At 31.8% G+C, this 26746-nt stretch overlaps 5 protein-coding genes across 7 annotated transcripts in view; 2 read left to right on the top strand and 3 right to left on the bottom strand.

The window, feature by feature from the left end:
- Positions 1-26746, bottom strand: part of LOC125824718 (enolase) — a 233916-nt gene that overhangs the window by 74004 nt on the left and 133166 nt on the right. The window lies entirely within an intron of this gene.
- LOC125824620 (protein PSK SIMULATOR 3-like) lies at positions 8218-11773 on the top strand. The gene is made up of 2 exons (XM_049504020.1): positions 8218-8462; positions 9764-11773. Exon 2 carries the CDS (start codon positions 9814-9816, stop codon positions 11554-11556), a length of 1743 nt encoding a protein of 580 aa, XP_049359977.1. The 5' UTR covers positions 8218-8462; positions 9764-9813; the 3' UTR covers positions 11557-11773.
- LOC125824750 (heterodimeric geranylgeranyl pyrophosphate synthase small subunit, chloroplastic-like) lies at positions 13909-18089 on the top strand. 3 transcript variants are annotated; one of them, XM_049504096.1, is made up of 3 exons: positions 13909-14066; positions 15377-15756; positions 17245-18089. In XM_049504096.1, exons 2-3 carry the CDS (start codon positions 15415-15417, stop codon positions 17905-17907), a joined length of 1005 nt encoding a protein of 334 aa, XP_049360053.1. In that variant the 5' UTR covers positions 13909-14066; positions 15377-15414; the 3' UTR covers positions 17908-18089. The 3 variants fall into 3 exon arrangements, with proteins under 3 accessions (XP_049360053.1, XP_049360068.1, XP_049360060.1); XM_049504111.1 differs by having other exon boundaries at positions 13910-14066; positions 15374-15756; XM_049504103.1 differs by having other exon boundaries at positions 13910-14066; positions 15357-15756.
- LOC125826768 (cytochrome P450 76A1-like) lies at positions 18008-18574 on the bottom strand. Its single transcript, XM_049506107.1, has one exon. The coding sequence runs from the start codon at positions 18572-18574 to the stop codon at positions 18008-18010; it is 567 nt and encodes a 188-aa protein (XP_049362064.1).
- Positions 20376-22199, bottom strand: LOC125824679 (cytochrome P450 76A2-like). Its single transcript, XM_049504074.1, has 2 exons — positions 21288-22199; positions 20376-20987 (listed from the first exon to the last, which is right to left on the bottom strand). The coding sequence occupies exons 1-2, from the start codon at positions 22197-22199 to the stop codon at positions 20376-20378; spliced, it is 1524 nt and encodes a 507-aa protein (XP_049360031.1).

Raw genomic sequence — 26746 nt, 5'->3', positions numbered from 1 at the left:
AAAAGTTAATCATTTCTTGCATTAATTAAAAATAACAATAAATGGTTATAGTTGAATTGTAAGATATTAGTACTTCCTTACAAGGCAATTAATCATGATAATAAGGGTAATTATCAATTTTAAAGATAAGGACAAGAGTGATTAATTTGTTAATATTATGGGTAATTTGAAGAGTGATTAAATTGTTAATCTTTATGGTCAAACATTAATTTTAATATATAGAATAGGAGTACGTAGTATATTTTTTTTTACTCTTTCTTTTCCTTTTCTTAACATATTATATATTTTAGAAGAAAATACAACTTTTCTAGTAAGTATATATTTTGAGTAGTGTTTTTTATGTTGACAATTATTATTCTTAGAAAAAATGATTTCTTATGATAAATTATAAATTGAATTTAAAAAATATCTCCTTTTTAAATATCTCGTGAAAAAAAACATAAAATAAATTAAATTTGTAAAAAACTATTAAACTAAATATAACTCGCTTCTCGAAAGTTATTGTAATTTAATTCTAATAAAAATGTCATGGCTTAAACTTGAAAAATATAAAGAAATTGTAGGGTCAAAAGCTAATTTACGAGACTTTATTTATTTATTAATTAAGTTACTAAAGTTCTTTTCTTTTTTCCTTCTAAATAAAATTATAGGTGGCCGAAGTGCACAAATAGTCAATTTGGGAATTGGGATCCATTATTTAAGTCATATTTGTAGTAGGTAAAAAAATTAAATTTATTTGTTCAGACATACGACATTTATTATATATCTTAGGGTTAATCATTTTGGTTAGAACATCAGGCGCATGATTGAAGTTAACTCGTTTTATTGAACTTTAGTTGTATGTTGTTAAATTCTATTACTTTTACCTTAATTTTAGATATACATGGTTGAAGTGCAGTTAAACTGCAGATTACAGTCATGTGTGAATGAATTAAGTCGTTATTACTTAAAGTTAATGCGTCCTGTTGTTTGAAGTTCATACATATATAACGAAGTTTAGTTATTTTTGTTAGACTTTTTAAATAGAAATTTCTGAACTTCACCGTACGATACCGTATATTTGAAGTTATTGCAAAGTGGGTAGGCAATAATAAAATGGACTCTCAAATCCTAGTGGATGGGCCTAGGTTTATAAATGGATCAACCATTTTAGTTTTTTGTCAAAAGTCCATGAAGAAACTTATTATGGAATACTAAAACACCTTACATAGTACTAAAAAGCCCACTTTCTTATGATTACGATTACGAGTATAATACGTCGTTCCTCGTACGATACTTATTCTATTAAAATGACACCTTCGAGCTAACGCGATGTTATATTCTTTTCATATTATTATTGTATGATGGTACGGGATCACCCGGTATCCGATAAACTAAGCGGGCCTTAAAAAGTGGAACAAAAACGTTTGGGCTTTTAAATTTGTTTTGGAAATAAGCCCACAACAAATTTTCAGTTTAGGCAGACAAGTTTATGGGCCTTTTACTGATATTTTCAGTTTGAAATTACAGCTTTTTATACGTGACATCCTGAGCGAGATTCGAAGATTGTTTTTTTTCTTTCTTTCTATGGAATTATGATTGAAATTTTAAGTTTTAGGTAAGATTTGAAATCTAATTTCATATATATTTTGGAATTTTTTTTTGGCTATGTTTAGTAATTCGAAATCTCCTGTTACATTTGGAAAATATGAGTTTTATTTTATGTGTGTATAGATTTTTTTCTCCATAGGAAAAAATTAAGAAAATTTATCTCATGCTTTTGAAATACCATCTCTTTCATTCTGCATTAATCTGTCAATTTCATATATATTTTTTATTTTGTTTAATAAATATAATATGGAGTAATTTGTTTTGAATATTTCCAAGTAAATAGCGACAAAGACGTGCAATAATTTCTCGATCACAATTTATTTAATAAATAGTAAAATATGCTACAAACCATTATAAAAAAAAACTAATTTTCTTTCCTATGACGTATCCTTTTCATTTTCTCAAAAAATCAGCTCATCAAGTAGGTGAATGACAATCTGACATAAATAAAATAAGTAGTATGAGTTACTATGCATTTTTAATTTTTAGGGGTAAAAAATAGAATATTTAATCCCCCGAATATACTAATTTCTAAATAACTCTAACCAGTGAAAAAATGTACCCTAATAAACGGAGAATCTTAGTTTTTTTAATTGATGGATTGTCTGAATTTTAAAATTTTGATTCCACATCTTATAATTTCTTAATTCATTTTCGTTTTTTCTCTCCCTTATATATAATTAAAAATAAAAATATTTGATGCTTATATTTGAAAGGGATTTAGTGATATGACTTTAGATAGAACTTTAATAGGGTTGTAAGTATGATTTTTCAATCCTATATTTATTGAAAAGGGAGATAGCTTTGTTCTATCCTTTCAAGAAGATTGAGACATGGATGATTAGGGAGATAGGGTGACTAGTTGACTTTCGATATTTTTGATTGTGTTTATTATGAAGAAAAATATTTTTTTATAAAAATATCTCTAAAGTAACTAAATAATTTTCTTATTTAATTTTTATATTTGATAAGTCTGAAAAAAATTCACTTCAAAAATATTTATATCTAATGCAGATAAACATTATTTAGAGGTTCGAGGTAGGGGGAAGTGATTTGGAGGATAAAAAAGAGACAATCAACATGAGTATTGCTCATAGACCTTTGGAAGAAGGGACTGAAAAATACTTTAATTTTGGTCGAAAATTGCTGTTACGATATCAAACTTTATGGATGACCTTTTATCCCCCTGAACTATTTAATAGTGTATTTTAAAGGTATATGTGTGACCACGTGGACACATTACTATTTAAAATGATGCAATATTTATGATGTCCACGTAGACACATATATACCTTTAAAATACACTATTAAATAGTACATGAGGTAAAAGGTCCTTTCCAAAGTTTGATATCGTAACAGTAATTTCGACCAAAATTAAAGTATTTTGCAAACCTCTTTTCCCTAGAACTTTTTTCTTAACTTCCACTAATTAGTGGACTTAATTTCGAATAGTTAAGAAAGGAACTTGCATTTTACGAAGAGGAAGAATATTACTATTTGATTTATAGTTGAAGTGATTAAAATATTCTTAAATTTAATGCAAATTATTATTTTCATCTTTGAACTATACCTAATACTAGAAACACCTTACACCCCTATACTTAGATGCATGAATTTAAAAATGCCCCGAAAACATCACATAATATATTAAATGTCTCAAATAGAAAAAAATGCCCACCTCCAACTAGGGTTGGAGAGCTAGTAATTACTAATTAGCAATAAAAATTCTTTGGCCACCTATGTTATAATAATTATTTCCTATAATAACATTTTACTAGTTTTCCTTAGAAATCAATTTGAACATTATGTTATGTTAAATGTTATCAATAACAAAATTTTGCTATAATAATCAAAAAGTAATTCAGATAAAACACAATGTAATACAAAAATTTGACTTCAACATGATTAATCTAAAAGGGAAATTTCCCCTGTTTAAATTTATGTCTCTACCTTTTATTTTAGTTCAAAGATTAGCTTTTATATATTTATTAAGTTTAAATAACAATATTTCTGTTTTATCTTTAATGATAATCTTTATAGGATTATATGCTTAAAATTATAAGTTTCAAGTGATATTTTTTATACGTTATATATATATATATATATATATATATATATATATATATATATATATGATATATTTTTAATTTAAGATTATAAAATTTAAAAGTCATTTTTACTAATATTTTAACCTTTTAGCACCAAATATGTTTTAGATTTCATACATTGTGTTACCACATATTGCACAGTTTTGTATTCTTAATAAATAATTATCAGCTTCTACCCTGATATATGCCACTTTCCTATAATCAAAAGATACGAAAGCATCATTTTCCTCAAGTTACGAGGTATTTTGTTGAATTCCTTTGACAGAGCTGAGATATTCAATAATCATAAAAAATATATATTAAATATTATTTTTGTGAATAATCCATATAAAAGAAATCTTTAATTTCTACTTTTTAGAAGAATATTAGACGTTAAAAGTGTATGATTACGACTTCATTACAAACTTCTAATGATATCATTTCATGACAACTAAAGTTAAAATCACTATAATTTGAAAGTGCTCCTACATTTTATTTTCTTCTTAAAAAATTTCATCAAGTATTATTTGATACTTATTTTGGAATTTGATTAATACAGAATTATATAAAAAAAATTCAGTTTGAAAGGTAACACTTTCTGTTTCCTAATAAATACAATTCTATTTTACAAGACAATCATGCAATTTTGAGTCCTGTGAAACTATAACAACACATGCAAAATTAATTAGACGAATCCTTTAAACCTTAGTTCCACCCCCTATTATAACACATATTTCACCGTAACTTATGATTTCACCCATGAGAGCAATGGAAAAAAAAACAACAAATTAAAGACAACACATATCATTAAGGTTAAAAGAAATCGTCGTTTTAATTTGATAAAAGCATTAAGTTATTACATGCTTGATTCTTCAATAATTTTAATCATATTTCATTTCTAATCGAGACATATTATCAATTACTACAGAGTATCATGAAATGAATGAGATTTTCTCACTTTAAAGCAGAGACACAAACTCAAGTTTTAAACACAAGAAATTTGAGTAGTGAACATTTCTCCTTTTATAGACAGGGTGGAGGTTAACTCAGAGATACAAAACTAATCCATTAAAGACAGAGAAATATATAATAATTAATATGTTAAAATTGTACTATTACTCTATAATTTAGAATAATAATTTTAAAAATTTAATCATTTTAAACCAAATATTATAAGAACCAAAATAAGTAGCTACCAATAATTTATGGACCAATGGTCCAATATTATCCCCTTAGGATTATATTCGATTTCCTTCAATCTTTTTGGTTCATATTGGATTTTTACTACCCATAACTTCTCTTCTTTTTTTCTTCCATTCGGTGTTCGGAGTCCACGTTGGAGCTCTGACTAAATTTAAATCACGCACTGCAGGACCCATTCGAGGGTGGTACTCCCAACATGATTTTCTCCATACCTTGGGCTCAAACCCGACCTCTGGTTAAGGATAAAACACTCCCACCAGTACACCACAACCCATGTCGGTCCCATGACTTCTCTCTTCATTCACACAAAAACGACTCCTCTTCTCTTACTTTTCTACCGACCTGAATTATGATGAGATATTTGAAATCTCTCTATCCTTAATAAGAAATTTTGGATTGGAATTTTTGGGAATGGATAACTTTTTGAAATGAAACTTGTAATGTATGAATTTGAATTTAATCAAATCTCCATAAATTGTTGGACGGGATAAATAAAGAATTTTATAATTTTATGTATTTCCTTTTTTATTGAAGAAAAAATTATTCCAAGGACCACATTATTGGCCGCCATTCTAAATACATTCACCTAAAATAAATGGAATGTAATATGCAGAATCTTAGATTAGGATGGTTCACCTAATTAATATGGCTAGTTCTGCAATTTTTTTATTTTTTTTTAAAAATCCTTGACATTGATATCTTTGTACTAGTTAGGCTATTGGCTAATTTATTTAACGAATTAAACAAGCAAATGAGAAGCTACAAATATTGATAAATTTGTTGTTTATTTTAATTTCAAACACTTCTATTCAAACACATGATTGATAACTAAAGATTAAACAAAACTTTTGAGTTTATGAGTTTTTGAATTCTAAAAAATGAAGCTTATAAGTTTCTTGACAAATTACTATACACAATAAGAGAATTCATAGGCATAATATGTGGTTTAGGATAAAATTACGGAGTTCTACTGAATTGACATGTTAATAATTTTTTAAAATATTTTTTAATATCTTATATACTTATTAGTTAGTATTAGATATTTTTAATTATTTAATTCAAATGGAATCTTTATCCCACAAGATTTATTATAGAAAGGAAACATGATGTCACTATATAATTTCATGAGGTAATTTTACTACTTGATTTTAGTTTGTTTCTTATCTTTAATTCTGTTTTATCCAAATATCAAATTATTGATTTGACTAAAATGACGAAATTTTAAAGTTCTTTTGAAAAAAAGTTCTTTTTTCTTTTCTTTCTGAAATCCTTAGAAAATCTGGAATTACTATTTTTTTAGTGTGCACGGAATAAATTTATTTATGTACAAAAATTGCAAACCACACATGAGATGTACAATTCACTAGACAAACCCAATATGATGTGTACAATTGAAAAGACATCATCCTTTATGAATATCACTTGCTATATCAATTCAGTCATCCTTGTGATTTTTTGACAAAGTTAAATCACATTATTTCTTCTCTTTCTCCGTTTCTTTAAAATATTTCAAAGGACAACATTTGATGGATCATTATAGAAGAATCACACTACAATATGTGTTTATAATCTTACTAATTTTCAGAATATTTGCATTATATGACCAATTTTGAGGCAATTGTTTAGATTATGTTTTCATTAATCTAGTGGACAAAACTTTCCCTTTGAAAAGGGAGTAGTTGGATGATTTATCTTTTTTCCTTTTGAAGACAAATTTCACAATTATGAGCTAAAGGGTCGTAATTTAAAAAGTGACATAAAAGACCATTTCTCAAATGCCCCCAAATTTCCTCCATTCATTGTAGAAACTAGACATTAATTTAGGTATGCAAGAATACAATTTTTAAGTGTTCAAACAATTAACATATTCAGTGAAAATTCACAAGTGAGGTTTAAAAAGACTGTAGTGTACGCAACCTTACCATATAAGAATAGAGACTGTTTCTGATAGACCATTGACTCAAGTAAAACATATCAAACAAGTAGGAAAAAAATACAGTAAAAAAAAAACTAGCAGTTGTAACAACAATCAATATAAGAACCAAAAGAAAGAAAACAACATGCAATAACAAATTCAAAGTCTAAGAAGGTAGGAGAACAAGGAAATAACAGTACCATTGATAAGTGAAATTAGACGGTGCGCGACTATTACTAATTTATTACTATAATCCTTGACCTCCATGTTCTCTCATCTATGATCATATCCTTAGTAATATGTGATATATCATGTCCTATTTAATCATCTCTTCCCAATATAAGCGAACGAGCTATTCTATTGATTAAATGAGGCATGTCTAATTAAAACAAATTAGTAAGAGTTTGTATTGGATAAATCAATGATTAAGGATATGACATATCTTGATGTTTTCCTAATAGACACATAGTCTCCTCGTGTTTTATAAAATTTAATAACAAAACTATAGTATAAAACTAATCTCAACAAGCACTTGAAGAGACACATTACATGCAAGAACATATTAAAACAACTAGCACATCATCATAATCAATAACAATGAATATATATAAAATAATAAAATGAATAAATAAGAATATTGTTAGACACATCATATGCCTAGTATCTCTGAAATCACAATGAAAGATTTGTGGTCAAACAGCCCATAGATTTCTATTAATTAACTTCACAGCTTTTAGTAATTTTTGTTTTTCCTCATCTGATATATTGTATCCATTTTAATGCCTGACTATTCCGTGAAATTCTATTTTGAGGGTAAAATGTGCTACTTATAAAAAATAATTTAATTCTTAAAGTTTGAATTCATTACCTCTAATTACAAATAAAAATGAAGGATATACTTACTACCGTATGATAACCTCTAACGAATAACTTCAATTATGTTGTTTCTTACCTAATGTTCAGTGTCTGTATTGAGATTCGACTAATTCAAATTCATACAGTAAAGTTTTACTTTGGAGGTAAAAACAATCCCTATCAAAGACGACTACATTATCATAACTCAAATCCAAGATCTCTCGATTAACAATGAAGAATACGTACCACTATACAATAGCCTTCAACGATTAACTTATCTCTTTTATTTTTCCTCGATATCTACTACCTATTTTGAAATCCAACTAATTCAAATTTATATCGTAAAATTCACTTTCAAGGTAAAATACATTTCATTCAAAAACTTCTTCATTCTCAAAACTCGAATTCAACCCGATCAATAACCAAAATAGAAAAAAACATTCCAACAGGGATATGCTCCATTAAATTCCCCAAGAGACAGCCAAAACAAGAAAAAATTACAGTGGCATTTCGTAAAAGTGAATATATTTAAAAAAGAATAAAAATATCAGATAATTACAAATTATATTTCTTCGGTTCTTACGGCGCACTTTAGCATCTTCCCCTTTTTATTATTAGCCTACTCATAAAATCTCAAGTGTAAAGTAGCACAAACTCTACATTTCTCCCTTTTTCTGTTACGGATCCTTCCTATTTTGCGCTGGGTGCGTACGTTATAAACCTTCACCCTCACAGCTCAGTTCTCTTTCTCTCTCAAAGAATCAAATGTTTCTTCAGATTTTTCAGCTTACTTCTCATTTTCCAAACGAAGGGTGAGTTTTAATTTTCTTTTCTTGGGATTTTTTGGTGTTCTTTTAGCTGCATTTTTGTTGTAAAGATATGTTTTTTCTTCTTCTTTTGTTCATATGCTGTTTGATGGTGAAGATGACAAAAAAATTGCTAAAAATGGAATCTTTTTTTTGTTTTTGGGGGTGGGGGTAGAGTTAATCTTCACCTTGTGGCAAATAATTTATTTGTTTGAAGCATTTTTGTTGTAAAGATTTGTTTTTTATTTTATTTTTGTGATGTTCATATTATGTTTGATTGTGAAGATGAATTTAGTGAAGAAAAAGGGTAAAAATGGAATCTTTATTTGTTTGGGTTACTGTTAATCTTCAGTTTGTGGCAAAAGAATTTATTTATTTGCTGCATTTTTGTTGTAAAGATTTTGTTTTTGTTTGTTTGATGGTGAAGATGATTTAAGTGCAAAATGGGCTAAAAATGGAATCTTCATGTTTTTTCTTGGGGCTATAGTTGATCTTCAGGTTGTAGCAAAGAATTTATGTATTTGCTTATTTATTGTTTGAAGAAGAAGGGTCAAATTTGAATCTTGATTTTCCAAAAGTATTTTGTGATGGTTTTTAATGTTTCTTTTTTTGTAAAGAATTTTTTTTTTAAAATTTTGGCTGATAATCAGTTTATAAGAACCCTTTTTCAATTTAAAGATTTGAAATTTCATGGATGTGTTCTGTTAATTTTTTTTTTGAAATAGGGTTTTGTATTTTCTTTGTTTCTTGAGGTTGTTTTTCTTAATTGGCAAAAGATATGGAAAAACTAGATTGTGGGGTTTGTTTTGTTCTTTATTTCTGACTTTTCTTCTCCGTTTGAGTTTTGTTTTCTTGTTCTTTCAGTTATCCTGAAACCTGAATGGAAGTAAATAGCCACAGCCTTGTGCCTTTTTCAAGTTTCTGTAGATAACAAGTTGAAAATGTGTTAGTGAAAGTAATTTTTGTTGGACTTTAGTTATTTGCTTTGATAAAAATTGCATCTTTAAGGATGTCGAAGAGTTAGATTGAAAAGAGAACAAGAAAAAAAGGGATTTCAACAATTAGTTGGACACCAGAAAGGAAAGAATATTTGCTAGTCTTCTTGTCCTTTTTCTTTTCTGAATATAAATTGCTAAGTTGCGAGATTTAGAATCGGAGTGTGAATGTTGCTTTTAGAATAATAAGATGAGCTTTATTAGTCAGATCATCATAACAATCCACACTATGGTGGTTTAAGCAATGTTTTTTCAAAGTTGTTGTCTTGTCATTGTCATGGTGGTTAATGCTATCTCTTCTCTTTTCAACAGGTAGGTGGAATTCCTGAGATTATAATCTAGTTCTGTTTTTGTACTGGGGCATGATGGGAGTCGAAACTGTGACGGAATCATTTTTTAATTTGTGGAGAACTTCGCGGAAGAGCTCTGCTTCAGAGCCCGAGAGGAAGAATGTGATAGGAATTCTTGCATTTGAAATTGCAACTTTGATGTCTAAGGTGGTTAACTTGTGGCAGTGCCTAAATGAAAGGCGAATTGACAAGTTAAGAGAAGAAATCTCGAGTTCACTTGGCATTCAGAAGCTTGTTGCTGAAGATGACAAATATCTTATGGATCTTGCTATTGCAGAGATAATTGACAATTTGGGATCTCTCACGAAGTCATTGACTACGCTCGGTAAGAGATGTTCTGATCCAGTTTATCACAATCTTGAACGAATATTTGAAGATCCAGTCGAAATCGAACTTAATGGGTGTGCATGGAGATATAAGCTTAAGAAAATGGAGCGCAAGGTTAAGAAAATGGAGAGATTTGTTGCAGCCACGACTCAATTGTATCAGGAGCTCGAAGTGCTCGCAGAGCTTGAGCAAACATTGAGGCGGATGCAGGCTGGTGCTAGTTCAGGTCAGATGAAACTGCTCGAGTTTAGGCAAAAGGTTATATGGCAACGAGAGGAAGTGAAGAATTTGAGAGAAATGTCTCCTTGGGTTAGAACATATGACTATACTGTTCGTCTTTTGCTTCGATCTATTTTCACAATAATCATGAGGATTAAGTACCTATTCGGGACAAATCAGACAGGAGTTTCCGGAGGAAGCAACCATTTTGAGGGCATCGATAACGGTTATCTTGATCGTAGCCGGTCTATATCTGCTCTTACTCTGTCCTCTGTTTATCCATCTGAAAATAGCACGTCGGAATCTTATTTAGGTTCTATAGGCAGGTCATTTTCAAGCCTTGGTCTAAGTGGGAATAAAGATAGACCAACTAATAGAAAGTCTCTTCTTCGACAGTCATCTGTCTTTTGCGGAAAGCCACCACAGCCGAGATCCAGGCGATTTGCTAATGTTGGATCTTTTAAAGGATGCATAAATAGTGGCACTGATTCACCTGTTCTTGAGAGTTGCATGCCTTCCAACAGCGACGTCTCAAAATCAGATGACAGTTTCCAAAAAGATACCGATAAGTTTGAAGACACGAATCCTGTTCCTGCCTCCTCCAATAGCGTAATTTTGACTAAAGCTTCTCTTTTCAATTTCAAGCGAAAGCTGTTAATCGTTCCTGAAGATACTCTTGGTTATGCTGCTTTGACACTCAAGTACGCGAACATCATCATACTTATAGAGAAACTGGCGTCGGCTCCACATTTAATCAGTCTTGATGCAAGAGATGATCTATACAATATGCTGCCTGCTAGCATTAGAAACTCTCTAAGGTTAAGATTAAAATTGTTCGCTAAATCATTGACTTCATCTGTTTATGATGCTTCTCTTGCAGCAGAGTGGAGTTTGGCACTCGGAAGGATATTAGAATGGTTGTCTCCACTCGCTCATAACACGATAAGGTGGCATTCTGAACGGAACTTTGAGAAACAACGACTGGTTTATGGGGCTAACGTGCTTCTCGTGCAGACTCTCTACTTTGCAAACCAAACCAGAACTGAAGCAGCAGTCATTGAACTTCTCATGGGTCTGAATTACCTTTCAAGATTCGGAAGAGAGGTTAGTGCAAAACCGTTGATGGAGTCATCTTGCGGTAGAACTAGTAGTGAGTATTTTCTCCACAGGGATAGTAACTCGAACGCGTACCACATGTATCATGATTAATACACCTAAATGACTGATCAGAATCACTTAAAGATGAGTTTGTTGTTTGCTTGATTGAGTTTGTAGTGAGGTTTTGTACATTCTTTGTTTCTTCCTGCTGCTGCTTAAGGTTCCATCTGATAACCAAACTGTTCATTCCTCATGTTGACATAAAACTTGTGCTCTTCTATTGATTTATATATACTCAAGAACTTTGTTATTTGGAGAATTAATGAATGTTGTCTACTGCTCTCCGTTTCACATTATTTCGTTATTGTTATTGTTCTCATTGGAGCTGAGGGTCCTCTGAAAGTAGCCTCTCTACCTCCACGAGGTAAGGTTAAGGTTTGCGTACACTCTACCCTCTCCAGACCCCACTCGTAGGATTTCACTAGGCATGTTGTTGTCGTTATTACTATATTCATCTCTATAGTTTTTTTTTTTTTTTAAGCTGAGGGTCTATCAGAAACAATTTCTTTATCTTTACGAGGTAGGGATAATGCCTATGTACATCTTACTCTCTCCAGATCTCCCATTCTGGAATTACACTGGATATGTTAATGCTTTTGTTTCATTAGTCAAACAATGCAATGCTTTCTTTGAAAACATAATTGTATAAATTCATAGTCTATGATCATGCCAGAGTTACATAATGGCTTTTACTGAAGCTAGTGTTTTCAACTCGAACTATATTATACATACTTATATAAAAGTAATATATGTACTAAAATTTCGCTCATTCAGAACTTGTTGACTCTAGATTAGGTCATGGACCAAATATCATAACCAAACCCTAATTTGCAAATATTATATTTGAAATCATATATGTATGGACAAACAAAAATTAATCATTCCAAAGAGATGGAAAGAAAACATTTTGAAGAACAAAAAGGAAGACACAGTTGGACAATAAAACATTTATCCAGGCTGTTGGGCCATTAGTACAGATTAGTATTACATTATTTTCTTTAAAAGTTCTTGGTCCACAATGGGTTAGTGATGTTTAATACTACATTTTTTAGTGGAAAATGTTACTTTATAAATAAATAAATAAATAATATAATACATTTTTAGTGGAAGAAAATTTTAGTTAATTGGGAAATGACTTGAATTACTTTCTTGGTGAGTTTTGTACTTAAAGAGATAATGGGGTGTGGTGTTGACTCCCAAAAAGTATTACTTCCACCGACTCAAAATACTTATCGTATTTTTCATTTACATATATCTTAAAAAACTTATTAAAAAGGTGTACGCATGACTTTTTTTAATCCTTATTTATGTGTTAGGATATAAATTCTTAAGAATGTGTAATAAGTGCATACTGCTATATAGTATATAAACATTAGAGAAAAAAAAAATAGTTCAATGCATTAGGTTTCGTTAGGCATGAGATTTAAGTTAGAATCCACTCACAAGGATCTATTCAATGTAACTCTATCTCACATTTTTAAAGAAACGATATCCACAATTCAAGTTCGTGATCATAATATATACACACTAATAATTTCAACCATCATATCATAATCTATTACTTGGATACTAATAGGGGTAAAGTTCAGATTCCTAACAAAATGCAATTAATATGAATCAAACTCTATGTATATATCAAAAACTCAATAAGTAAACTCTTAATTCATATTTTACTTTTACTTCTATATTATTCCCAAAATACATTTTTCTTTTGCATATTATTAAAAAAAAAAAGCTGTTTTTTTAATTTTAAAAGGAAGTGTTTTCTTAAAGTTTAACCAAATAGGTTATTACTAAATGTGAATATTGACAAAAAATTATCTACACTAGATATTCATAGTAAACCATATTAATTCAATGTATTTTGGAGTAAAATACCGTGGTTGTATTTTTATTGATACGTTGATTCTATTGTATTATATCTTTTAAATTCATCATTAGATAATCGATAATGATGAAAAAACTTCATTTTAGGTAATGTTCAAATAGTGTGATGGCGTCGTTACTTTAATTTTTTTTCTTCTTATTTTTATTTATTTATTATTTAATAATTATATTTAATCTTGTATTCTACCTTTCGTAGTACCTCTACCCCATATCTTACTTTATTGGGATGTTAACCATTCAAATTATGGATATGTGACATTGTGTAACGATGCAAAATGATACAATCTATCCGAACACTATATTCATTAAAACAAATTCAATACAATACAATATGAAACAATACGTAATAACAACCCAAATAATTGAATAAAGTGTAAGCGGATCCGAAAAAGGATAAAATAGATGCATATGTTACCTTACCACTGTCTATAAAATAGAGAGACTGTTTTCGAAAATATTTACTTAAAATCATATTTTAGGTAGTGACACATTATTTCCATTTGGTAAGAATTGATAGTTATTTAACGAATCTGAACTAAAATCCGTTTAACATACACAATCTGAGATCCGAACTAAATAGATAGAAATTACTGAGAACTGAGAGTAGATAAGCCGATTTCGCCGGCGCCGGAGAGCAGATTCACCGGCGAATCAAATTCCCCGTTGCTGTTAAGGTACAACTCTTGAATCTCTCCAAAAAAAAAACTTTTTTTTTACATTAGTTAACTCCTTGTTAAATTTCCAACAAGTTTAATTTCTTTGTTTCTAATTAACTCCTTAGAACTCGGCGATGTTGTATTAGTGTAAAGTAGGAGGGTTGCGATAGGTTGATGAGTAGTTTAACTAGAGGTGTATTCAGGATTTGAATTTTATGGGTTCGACATGAGGATTCTAAATGGATTGGGAATTGTAATTGTTTGTGCTTGTTTAGTGAAGTATTTAACACATATATAGAATATGAGCCAAAGTTATTGGGTTCACGTTCATAGGTTTCGGATGAACATGTAAGTAACAAACCCATAGTCTAATGATAGTCTTAACTATGATGAATTCTTTGAAAACATAGAGCAGAATGGAATTCGGGATACATATGACGTGTCCGAGCCAGTCTACATGGAGGCGAGTTCAGGGTTTGAATTTTATGGGTCGAGTTCAGGATTCTAAATGGGTTGGGAATCAATGATTTGTACTTATGTAGTGAAGTTTTTAACACATATATAGAGTTTGAGCCAAAGCGATTTGGTTCATGAGTTCAGATGAACCCATAACTAACAACCTCTAAGTCTAATTATAGTCTAACCACGATGAGTTCTTTGAATACATAGAGCGGAATGGATAAAAAGGTTGATTTAGCTTACCCCAACTAATTTGGGGTTGAGGGGTAAGTGATTTATTGATGATATTAGCCACCTTAGACTTTAAATGGTGAGCAAGAAGGATAAACTGTGATTAATTGTTTAGGCCATCAGTTGGACTCAGGGTGATACGTTTAGTAAATTGGGTCATGTTCACTCTTCCATGTGGCCTGTGTAAGCTTGTCTGCAAGATGGGAGATATTTCATTTCCTGCTAATAGTTAATTACTTTGTGTTGTCTGCCGTGTTCTTTTGGGATGAAGAGTTGATAGTGTGATGTGGTGAAGTGATGGAACACTTGGCAGTAATTTTGTAATTCCAGCTTGTGTATAACGTGTTTGTTTTTTTAGTAGCAATCTTGATATTTTTGCTTATTTTTCAAATTTTGTTTTTCCCGTTTGATTAGTGTTTATTGTCTGAGGCTCTGATTGCCGTAACTGTAACCGATGATGGTTGGAAGATGTCACTAAATTAAAAAAAGTGTAATTTAGGCGGTGTTGATTTGCATGTTGAACGTATTTACTTCAATGTTGCACTCAAATGTTGATGATTGTGTGGAGAAAGCTCGTTGGGTAATATAATATGCATAATTAACTGCAAATTATCTCAGATGGTTGTGAATATTAGCAGGAAGCTATCAAGGAAAGAGAAGAAAACAGAGATCAATTATGGTTTTCTCTATGGTGATGAGCTGTTCACCTAGTTTATGTCTTCCAAGGAGCCGCATGGTTATGCAGAAAACAATCCGGTGCTCTTCTTCTGTTTCGACAGCGTCTGAGTCCATCAAGTTTGATCTTAAGACCTATTGGACAACTCTAATTAGTGATATCAACCAGAAACTTGATGAGGCGGTTCCAGTTAAGTACCCAAATCAGATTTATGAGGCAATGCGCTACTCTGTCCTAGCCAAGGGTACCAAAAGGTCCCCACCCATCATGTGTGTCGCAGCATGTGAGCTTTTTGGTGGAAATCGGCTTGCTGCCTTTCCCACTGCCTGTGCCTTAGAGATGGTTAGTTCTTTCATCTTTATTCGCTTTGCTCCCCACCCCACGACACACACACGAAAAAAAAAAAAAAAAAAGAAGATAAAATTGATGTTGTTGGGGTGTTTACAAAGAAAATTGTCAAATGGAACTACTGAGAAACTATGTATATGGTTTGGTATGTGGATATTTTCCTTGTTGAATTTTACAGATGAAAACTTGTTCTTCCTTCTAATTTTCTGTTTGTATTGTTCATTTATTTGTTTTGGATTATAGAGGACACCACTGGTTGACCCTCATTTGTTTCTTAAGACTTTGTTCTGCTTGTTCCACTCGTTGTAGCCTTGGTAGAAAGGTGCAAACATTACTTAAGTTGATTGAGGATCTTTTGTTGGATAATAAACTGAAGGCAAAGCATCCACGTTGTAGGGTTAACCTTTAGTTTTTGTTATTCAGGACTCTCATAGCCTGCACAGCTGCACCGAATAACTTGAGTATCTTCTCCTTGCTTGTCTCCACAAATATATCCTTGAACCAATGCAGAAATTAAATTTGGCTGGGGTGTGGTGTCGGGTGTGTGGTTCTGGTAAATGAACTGCTTGATACTATTGCCTTCTGGCCTTTGAACTGCAGCAGTCGTGTATATATATATAACCTTTTTAAATTAAGCTTCTATGATCTAATGCTTGAGCTTTCCCACCCGAACCATTTTACTTTTGTATTAGCCATGCTTATCCAGTTTAAGGAAAAAAGAGTTTTGAAAAGCAGAAATATAACATTTTGACTTTTTGTTTTTTGATTACGGTGGTATCTTAGATCAGTTTGTATGCACCTCAACTAATCCATTGGGTACCTGGTAAATTCTACAAGAACAAATATCAGGTAACTCAGCCACTAAAGCTAGACATGTGGAAAGAAACACCTAGTGACACCTCTGTTTGGGATTCATACCTTGGTCTCCAAGGCTATTTCATGTTTTCGACCGCTTGGTCAATTTCTTAGAGTTTGAAATATTATTAGATCAAGTTCAGATGTTTGTCTTTTTTTTGGCTTTTTGGTGCAAAGTGAGCAACACCAGTGATGTAAAGAAGTATAGTGAACTTCATCTGCCTTGTAGAGTAGAAGGTGCCGACGTTTCTTGCAACTGTTGTTTCTGCACAATCTTTCTGTACTCAGGTTCAATGAGGTCTATTTTGACTTATCAAAGAAAAAAAAGGATGCGTTTATTTTTGTTCTATTCATGATAAAACTTGACCAAATTCTTGAGGCAACTAAACATGCAACAGTAGGTAGGTTCAGCTGCTTGCTACATCACGTTTGCATCACTAATTTTTGTGTTTGGTTTTGTGTAATGTGCTCACTGAATGAATTTTAACTGTATATGATATGGCGATCTCTAACTCAATATCTTTGTGGGTTGATCCTCTGGTTGAGCTTGAGATTTGCTGTTGTATTGATGTTTACATTTGACGCCATATCTTAATTCCATATTTGACCTGGATCTGTTTATATTAGGTTCATGCTGCTTCATTGATTCATGATGATTTGCCCTGCATGGATGATGACACAACTCGACGAGGTCTTCCTGCAAATCACACAGTTTTCGGTGTAGATATGGCAATTTTAGCCGGGGATGCCTTGTTCCCTCTTGGTTTCCAGCATATTGTGGCCCATACTCCAAGTGATCTAGTTCCCGAGGATCGAGTCCTCAGGGTCATTACAGAGATTGCTCGAGCTGTGGGGTCCACTGGCATGGCTGCTGGCCAGTTCCTTGACCTTGAGGGTGGACCAAATGCTATTGATTTTGTTCAAGAGAAGAAATATGGTGAAATGGGTGAGTGCTCTGCCGTTTGTGGAGCTCTCTTGGCTGGTGCTTCAGATGAGGAGATCCAACACATGAGAAAATATGGTCGAGCTGTTGGTGTCTTATATCGGGTTGTTGACGATATATTGGACGCAAAGAAGACAGAGGACAAAACCGAGGGGAAGAAAAAGAAAGGCAAAAGCTATGTCAGCGTTTATGGCATTGAGAAGGCTGTGAAAGTTGCTGAGGATCTTAGAGCGCAGGCTAAGAGAGAGTTAGATGGTCTCGAGAAATACGGCGATAAAGTCATACCACTTTACAGTTTTCTTGATTATGCTGCAGATAGAGGTTTTAGCATTGACGACCAAGTCTAGATCAATATTTAGCATTGTTGTCTTGTGTTTCATCATGAACTATTTAACTTTGTTGTATGGAGAGGTCTTGTTAATGAAGCTATAATTTCTATATCCCCAGCTAAATACTGTCACACCTCTTTATAGCATTGACGTTTTGTCCGGATATATTTTGGCTGCTATAGAGAAATGTAATATTAAAGTCGGTCCAATGAAATGTTGGCTCCTTCATGTCCATTGATCTAGGATTGATATTACTAGGAAGTTTCCAATCGGATTCATGAAGCAATGAACCTAAAACGAAGTGCAACATTCGATTACCTAAAGGAAGGCCTACACACATCCTCCTGCCAGCACCAAATGGTAAGAACTCAAAACATTGTCCTTTGAAATCAGATTTCGAGTTAAGGAACCTCTCGGGCTTGAAATCCAAAGGGTCGTCCCAGCTTTCAGGATCTCTTCCAATTGCCCAAACGTTAACCAACACTTGAGTGATTTCTGGTATATCATACCCCATGAAGTTAGTGTAGTGCATTGCTCTTCTTGGAAATAAGATAGGAAGGGGAGGATGTAATCTTAATGCTTCTTTAACCACAGCTTGCGTGTATGGTAGATTGTCAATGTCACTTTCTTCAAACTTCTTGTTTGGTCCTATAATTTCAAAGATCTCTGCTTTTACTCTTGCCATTGCTTCAAGGTGGCACAGGAGCTCTGTCAGCGTCCATTCCACGCTGGTGCTAGTAGTGGAATAACATAAAACTAAAATTTTAATGACTTAGGTAAACAATGTAATTTTCAGACGAAGGAGTGTCATTTGACACCCCTTAGCATAAGGTGGCTCCGCCACTATCTCTCTATCACAAAACATTAGGGTTTAGGTTGTGATATAAGTAGTTGCTCCAACATAACATGACATCCGCCACCTACCAACCCCTCTATAATCGCGATGTGTTCTAGTCTTCCGCTACAAGAAGCTTTTATAGTCATACAAATGATGCAATAAGTTTAATAAGACACAAATATTAAGTCTTTTATTTTTTTCCTTTGACTTTATGTTAAGTTAAAATATGTCACATGAATTGAAATGAAGAAATTACGGGGTAAATTATTTTAAAAAACTGAATTAGCTGCAATTTTTTAAGGTATTAAATAATAGAACTTGATCTGGCCATGAAATTAGTTTGAGATTGACTCACATTACAAAGTCATAATCATCTGTTAATTTCTACGGTTTCTCTTTTATCTAATACTTCTTCGCCCTCAAAATAAGTATCGTTTTAGATTTTTTACACCTATTAAAAAAATAAATAAATACAATATATATATTATTTATTAAATTGTGCTTATTTATTATATGTTTCTTCAGAATTGAACACTATTATTAATAATAGTAGTATATTAAGCATTTTGTGTTCACCTAAGATTCCAAAAAGACGAAGACTTCAAAGTAGTATGATATAAGCAATTTATAAAATCAATAGCAAATTTATATTTCTTTCTATTCTTATTTTATATGTTTGTTGTCACGATCCAAATTAGGGAATCGTGATCAACACCTGATTTTATTTTTTTTGGGCATATTCACTCACATGTAGACCTATATTTGTTTTTGTTAAGAGTAACCATGTGGTTTTTTTTATTTTTTATTTTTGTAATTAGTTACAGTATAATTCAAGCAAGATTTGCCTGCTCTAATATTACATTGAATTGCGTGATATTTTTAACTAAAATGTTCACAGTTTCTAGAGAGTTGATTTTGTTGATAAGTGTGTTGCATGTGTATGTCAAGTCATACAAAATACGTTATCATAAAATAATATTAAAAGTATTAAAACAAATATGTGAGTTAATAATTATACATCAAAGAAAAAAATATAAAATTTATGTAAATGTTTAATGTGGATCGCCATATTATCACTTAATTATTCACGTCATATTGTGGAGAGTTGATGTTGGCCTTCTAAATTGTAGTAGTAGTATATAGAGGGCGGGTCAAACATGACTTGACAAGCTTCTGAAGATGAGGTGCACATGACATCTTAGGTGAATCTCACATCAAAATGAGAGAAAAGTGAAGAGCTTTATAAGACATAGCTCAAGGTCACATGATGTTACACATACTTTTGGACTCAAGTAGCCCAAAAGACAAATACGTGAAGTCTATTAGGCCAAACCGTACAGTACGTGTCATGTACTTGGGTCGTTATAGTAGTTTTGTATGCTTTCGTGTAACTCTCTCGTAGTTTGCTTAGATTCGAGTACCTGACTAGTTGGTTGATGATTCGTCCATACATTTAACAGAGGCGAATCTAGGATCTGAAAGCTTACCGAGGCAAATATTCCAACTCTAAGCTTAAGATAACTCAAATGCATAAACAGAACTAATATCTCAGCTTTTTATTACAAGAAAATTCACAAGAAAGTCGAATCTCATGTTCTCTGTGGCTTCATTTCACAGCATCAAAGGACAACCTTAAAGCGATTTCGATTTAACCAGATGTTTTTGTTGGTACTGCTGTCAAAGGATTGAATTTTCTCACTGTCATTCCCATCCTCTCTTTCATGTCCATTGATATAGGAGTGACATTACTAGGAAGCTCCCAATCGAATTCATGAAGCAACGAGCCTAAAACAAAGTGTAACATTCGATTACCTAAAGGAAGGCCTACACACATCCTCCTGCCAGCACCAAATGGTAAGAACTCGTAACACTGTCCTTTGAAGTCAGTCTTCGAGTTAAGGAACCTCTCGGGCTTGAAATCCAAAGGGTCGTCCCAGTATTCAGGATCTCTTCCAATTGCCCAAACGTTCACGAACACTTGAGTGTCTTCTGGTATGTCATACCCCATGAAGTTAGTGTCGTGCATCGCTCTTCTTGGCACTAAGAAAGGAAGTGGAGGATGTAATCTTAGCACTTCTTTAACCACAGCTTGCATATAGGGCAGATTGTCAATGTCACTTTCTTCAAACTTCTTGTTTTGTCCTACAATTTGAAAGATCTCTGCTTTTACTCTTGCCATTGCTTCAGGGTGGCGTAGGAGCTCTGTCAACGTCCATTCCACACTGCTGCTAGTCGTCTCTGATCCGGCTAAAAACATCTCCTGCATTTCATATCTAATCAAGACTCATCTCAAGTAAACTATGTACATTAGCATTCTTGATATCAACACCGTCTTAATTACTTCCTCTGTTTCAATTGGTCTGTCTTACTTTCCTTTTTAGTCTGTTTGAAAAAGAATATCTCTTTCCACATGACATGTTTAAGACCACAAGATTCAAAAGTCTCATTTACTTTCTTAAATCTCGTGCCAAGTCAAAATCAGACAAGCAAATTGAAACAGAAGGAGTAGCTTGTTTGGGACTGGAGCGTAAAGATAAGTTGTATGTGCATTAAGACTTACCAATATGAATATGGTGATCTGATGTTCTGATAACTTAGCTGGTTCATCTTTCCCACTACCCTCAAATTCAAGCAACACATCTAAAAAATCTTTCTTCTTTTCTTCACCATCTTCGCGCTCCTTCATCTGTTCCTTGACAAACGTAGAGGCAATGTCAAGAGCTATTCCCATTTCGCGATGCATCTTCTTCTTCAAACCTTGTAAATCGAACCTCCTAAGACGTGGAAAAATGTCTGAGATATTTGGAGTGCCTGACAAAATCATGATCCTCATCATGGCATTGAAGAACTCGGAAGCTTTCTTTGATCCTGGATTGACTAAATCACGCGAAAACATCAAATTCCCTAGCATATTAAACGTTGAGAGGAACACAAATCGCGTTACCTCAATCCCACTTCCCTTGACTTCCACTGAATTCACTTCTTTCTCAATCCAATGAATCATGTCATCAACACATTTCCTCCTGATATCCACTGTTTCATTGATCCGTTTGTGCACGAACATTTCAACGGTGCATATCCTTCTTAGCACGCGCCAATATGTGCCATACCGGGCTATAGCTAATGACCCTAGGTTGTAGTCATGAACCAACATGGTGTCAATGATTTTGCGCTCCGCGAAGGCGAAATCATGGTTCTTGAAAAACTCTGTAGCTGTGTTGGCTGATAAAATTGACATGGTCTTGACAGAGCCAATTTTGAACCATACAACAGGGCCATATTTTTGTTTAAATTCTGCAATTGTTTGATATGGTAATGTTCCAAGATCAAACATGTTGCCAAAAATTGGGAAACCAGGTGGTCCTGGTGGTAACTTGTAAGAAGAAGAATTTCTTTTGAAAAATACTATGATTAGAGTTGTTGGTACTATGATGATTATAGACCAAACAACATAGTTCCACTCCCATTCCATTTTTTCCTCAAATTTTCAAGTTGTTTTTTTGGTGTGTTGCTTCAAGATGCCATTTATTTATAGTAGTAATTACCCTCTATGTTGCTTGGATCGTCTAAAAATGTTGCTGCATTCGTGTCAGATATTGCAAAAGATGAGTATTACTTTTGGAAGATCTGATATACATCTGTTGGCATATATGAAGAGTCTGAGCAACATAGATCACACATGACACTAATTTTTCTTATATAAGTATAACTTCAATGATTATGGTGCTCTAATTAAAAGCCTTTGAGGGTATTTTTTAGTAATTACCCTCTATGTTGCTTGGATTGTCCAAAAATGTTGTATTCGTGTTGGATCTTGCAGAAGATGCATGACTTTTGAAGGGTTTGATATGTATCCGTCGACATATTTGAAGAGTTTGATCAGCAGCATATAGATCACCGATGGCACTAATTTCTCCTATATAAGTAAAACTACAATAGATGAATAGGATATACGACGTAAAGATCTCTCATTCCACTCCCTCTCTTTACCACAAGTCATTAAGGTTTAGATTGTGATATAGATAGTAGTTGCTCCGACATACATTACAATAAATAAAGGATTTAGTGACAATAATATAATTATCGTTTTATGAATATTTATAATCAGTATAAATTTTAGCACATAAATTTATACTCCGCATTAAAAGTAGAACTCAATATTATCACACTAGTAAGCTTTTATACATATAGTCATACAAATGATATAACATGTTTTAAGATGATAAGTTTCAAAAATCTTTTCATTTTTTTAAAACTTTGTATTAAATTAAAATCTCACATAGAATAAATTAAAACAGAAAAATTAGAATGTACTGAACGTGCTGCCATTTGCCAACTTCGAGATATTCATTGATTATAATAATAGGATTTTCTTTATAAAAAACAAAGGTGTATAATATTATTAGATGCAATCTTAATTTTTTAAATAGCTTTTAAACTGAATTAGCTGCAACTTTTTTAAGGTATTAAACATAGAACTTGATCTGCCCATGTTAGATGAGATTGGCTCACATTACAAAGTTTATCATTAGTTAATTTTAATGATTTTCTCTTTTGTCTAATAATTAGCATAATACTTGTACATTTAAGAGTACATGTTTTGATAAGTATTTACCCCAGTGGCGGAGCCAAGATTTTCAAAATCTAAAAAAATAGACACACGAAGTAGTCGAAGGGGGTTCGACATATACTATATATACCTAAAAAATTATTTTAACCATGTATAAATCATATAATTTTTCGCCGAAGGAAATTCGGATGAACCCCTAATTGAAGGTGGCTCCGACACTGCCCCCAATGAGTGTTTACATTTAAAGAAAGGTCAACGCATATATCCTTCTCCCCGCGTCATATAGAATCAACTCGTAGTTACTCTAGTCTCCTTAATTTAATTCAACTCATTTATGATGTAGTATTATAAAATTAAACAAGTAGATATATACATGTATCGTACGTGGTATAATATATATATAAGACACATAATTGACATGTAGACGTCACATAAGATGTGTCTATTTGTTCAATTTTATACAAATTCAAGTGTCTATTTATATACGAATGTGGTTTAATTTCGATCCTTCCGATGATGCCAGAAGTCGTTTTGATATAAGATTTTATCTTGTTTTCATTTTATTTATTATTTTTTATCCGAAAGTAACCTTTTCCTTTCCTTGAATCCAAAGTTAAAAAACATAGACATATATCAATTGAGGTCAAATTAAAAAAGAATGTTTATATCTTATGCGATCTTATAAATAATTGGCACAAAATCATTAATAGATGACAATCTAAATGACGTCTAAATAATTGGCACAGAAAGATCACTTAGAAAAGTAAGCCCTTTCTTATTATATGATATCTTCGACACACATATATATATAATAAATAAGTTACCTATCTATACAATATAGTTTTCTAACGAAGGGGTGTTAACAGTGGCGAATCTAGAATTTCTGTGGAGGGGATTCGAAATATAAAGAAGTAAACATGTGAAAATTACAAGATGAAAAACTGAGCGAGATAGAAGGAAACTAGTAATCTGAATCTAATAAGTTTAACTTGCCTTGTCATGCTGCGTTTATTTTTTTTTTACTTTTACCCTATTCCATCGAGCTTTTTAAAAAAATATTTCTTGTGATTTTTTTCTCTTTTATATTGCAGTGTTCTACTCTATTTTTTGATTTTTTTTTTAAAAAATTCAACCACTAAGATATTATAATATATATTCATAAGATAAATAATTGACATTGTCGATTTTTTAGTTCATTTAATTCAATTTAATAGGTTAGTCATTCGTGAAAAAGACAAATGATGAATAGAACAAATAAGTTTAGTTTAGTTTTCATCTTTTTAAAATCGAACTGAAAAAAATAAGAAAGAAATACTATAAAATTAAGGGGGGAAATCAATTAATTAGATTTTACTAAAAGATTATTCACGACTTTTAAATTTGTAGTTTTAACTTTAATTTAATTTATTTTATATAATATTTTTTGTAAATCAATTTCAAATTTAATAATAATTCATCGTTAGTACATGGAAATAGACTTTTGTAGAAATAAAATGAGAAGTATAAATAAGAAGAATAAAAGACAAAATTATCTAAAATATGTCTAATAAATTTAAATAAAGATAAATTGAGAAAAAAAAATAGCATAGAGAGAGAAATAATGATAACAGAAATAATGGAGAACTTACATAAATATACTATAATAAAAAAATATTTACCATTTATAGCAATAACAATTTTTTTTCACTTGATCACTTTTAATACATTTATAATACAGTTTTAATACATATTACAAAGAATAATTTATTATTCACATATAATACAAGTTTTATTGATGGATAATACATTTATCACACATTTTAATACACTTATAATACAATGTGTCAACTTCTTACCAAACAAGCATAATATATTTTTAAAAACAGTTATAATACATATATATATTGCATACTTAATTCACTTTTAATACATATTGCAGATTTAACATATTATTGTTATATATTGCTATAAATGGTAATAAATGAAAAGTATCGTTAAAATCAGTAATTATTTATTAAAAGGTGTCCATCCAAGTAATTTTTTCAATAGTAATGAAGCTTTACATTGAATAAAAAACAATGAGGCATTTCATTGAGTTGGGATTTGAGCTCGAAACCAGAGCCCATTCAGCCCAAAAAAAAAAGGAAAAATTACGCGGTTAAGCAAACTTATACTACTTAATTACTCATCATAGCTATAGTTTGCTATAATTACCACTCACGACTAACATTATACATTAATTACGCGGGCTGACTTCGAGTTTATATAATTTGTCACGTTTGTATATGTATAATTCGCCAGAATATACAAATACATATGTATAAAATATACAATTATTTAACCTATATACATATACAATTCACCTCTCTTCCACTCTCTGCCCTCTCTCGCTCGCCTCTCTCCTCCCTCTCCCAACCTCGCTCGCCTCTCTCCTCCCTCTCCCAATCTCGCTTGCCATATATACAAATGCATATGTATAATATACAATTATCTAACCTATATACATATACAATTCACCTTTCTCCCACTCTTTGCCCCCTCTCTCTCACCTCTCTCCTCTCTCTCCCAGTCTCGCTTGCCTCTCTCCTCCATATAACATGTAGCTACGAATTGTAATTATCAAACTATAGCTATGGAGAGTAATTACCCTATTTTTGAATGGCTATATGTGAAAGTTCCCCAAAAAAAAAAGAAAAAAAAAAGGAGCCCATTCAGCCTTCTAAAACCAATGAAATGGAGTCTGATTTGAGCCCAAAACAAGAGCCCATTCAGCTTTCAAAGCAAAAAAAAAAAAACAAATGGGAAAATATTGCAAGCCAGAATCGAACCCAAAGCATTTCGATCAAAGTTGAACCCATTAGCCGCTGAGCCATGCTTCTCTTTTATTGAAGGGCTTCATTTTAATATATATACTCATAAAATCAAAAATAAACCTTATATATACAGTAAAAATTTTCGACGAGGGGTTCAGATGAACCCCTGACCTCCACGTGGGTCCGCTCCTGGGTGTCAAGAGTGCATGTTTGTTCTCCTAGAGACCTTTGCCTTCTATGAACTATGACAAATTAAGAAATAACTTAATTGGGAAAGTTAATTATTTTCATGGACTAATCATACATTGAAGTACTGAATATAAGACATATATATATATATATATATATATTTGTTAACCATGGTTAAGCGATATATGTATCGTCAATTAAAATTTCAAGTCTTGAGATTAGATTACTTAATTTGACACAAACATTTAATGTAGATAAATATTATTTTTTTTCTGTCGTAGTTGTTTTATATCATTTTCAAATGAATTAACAATAATAAAGTTTTCAACCTATTGCTTAATTGATATTTATAATACAGTAATAATAAGAAATAAAGAAACAGAATATATTAAATGGACGGTGGGTGCTGTATATTTTAGCGATATTATAATATTACTATTTTTGTTCTTGTTACCTAGTAATGACCAA

Source organism: Solanum verrucosum, unplaced genomic scaffold, assembly GCF_900185275.1.
Source record: "Solanum verrucosum unplaced genomic scaffold, falcon-dt-bn FXZP01000125.1, whole genome shotgun sequence".
NCBI classification, from domain to species: domain Eukaryota; kingdom Viridiplantae; phylum Streptophyta; class Magnoliopsida; order Solanales; family Solanaceae; genus Solanum; species Solanum verrucosum.
This window is presented reverse-complemented; position numbering and strand designations above follow the sequence as displayed.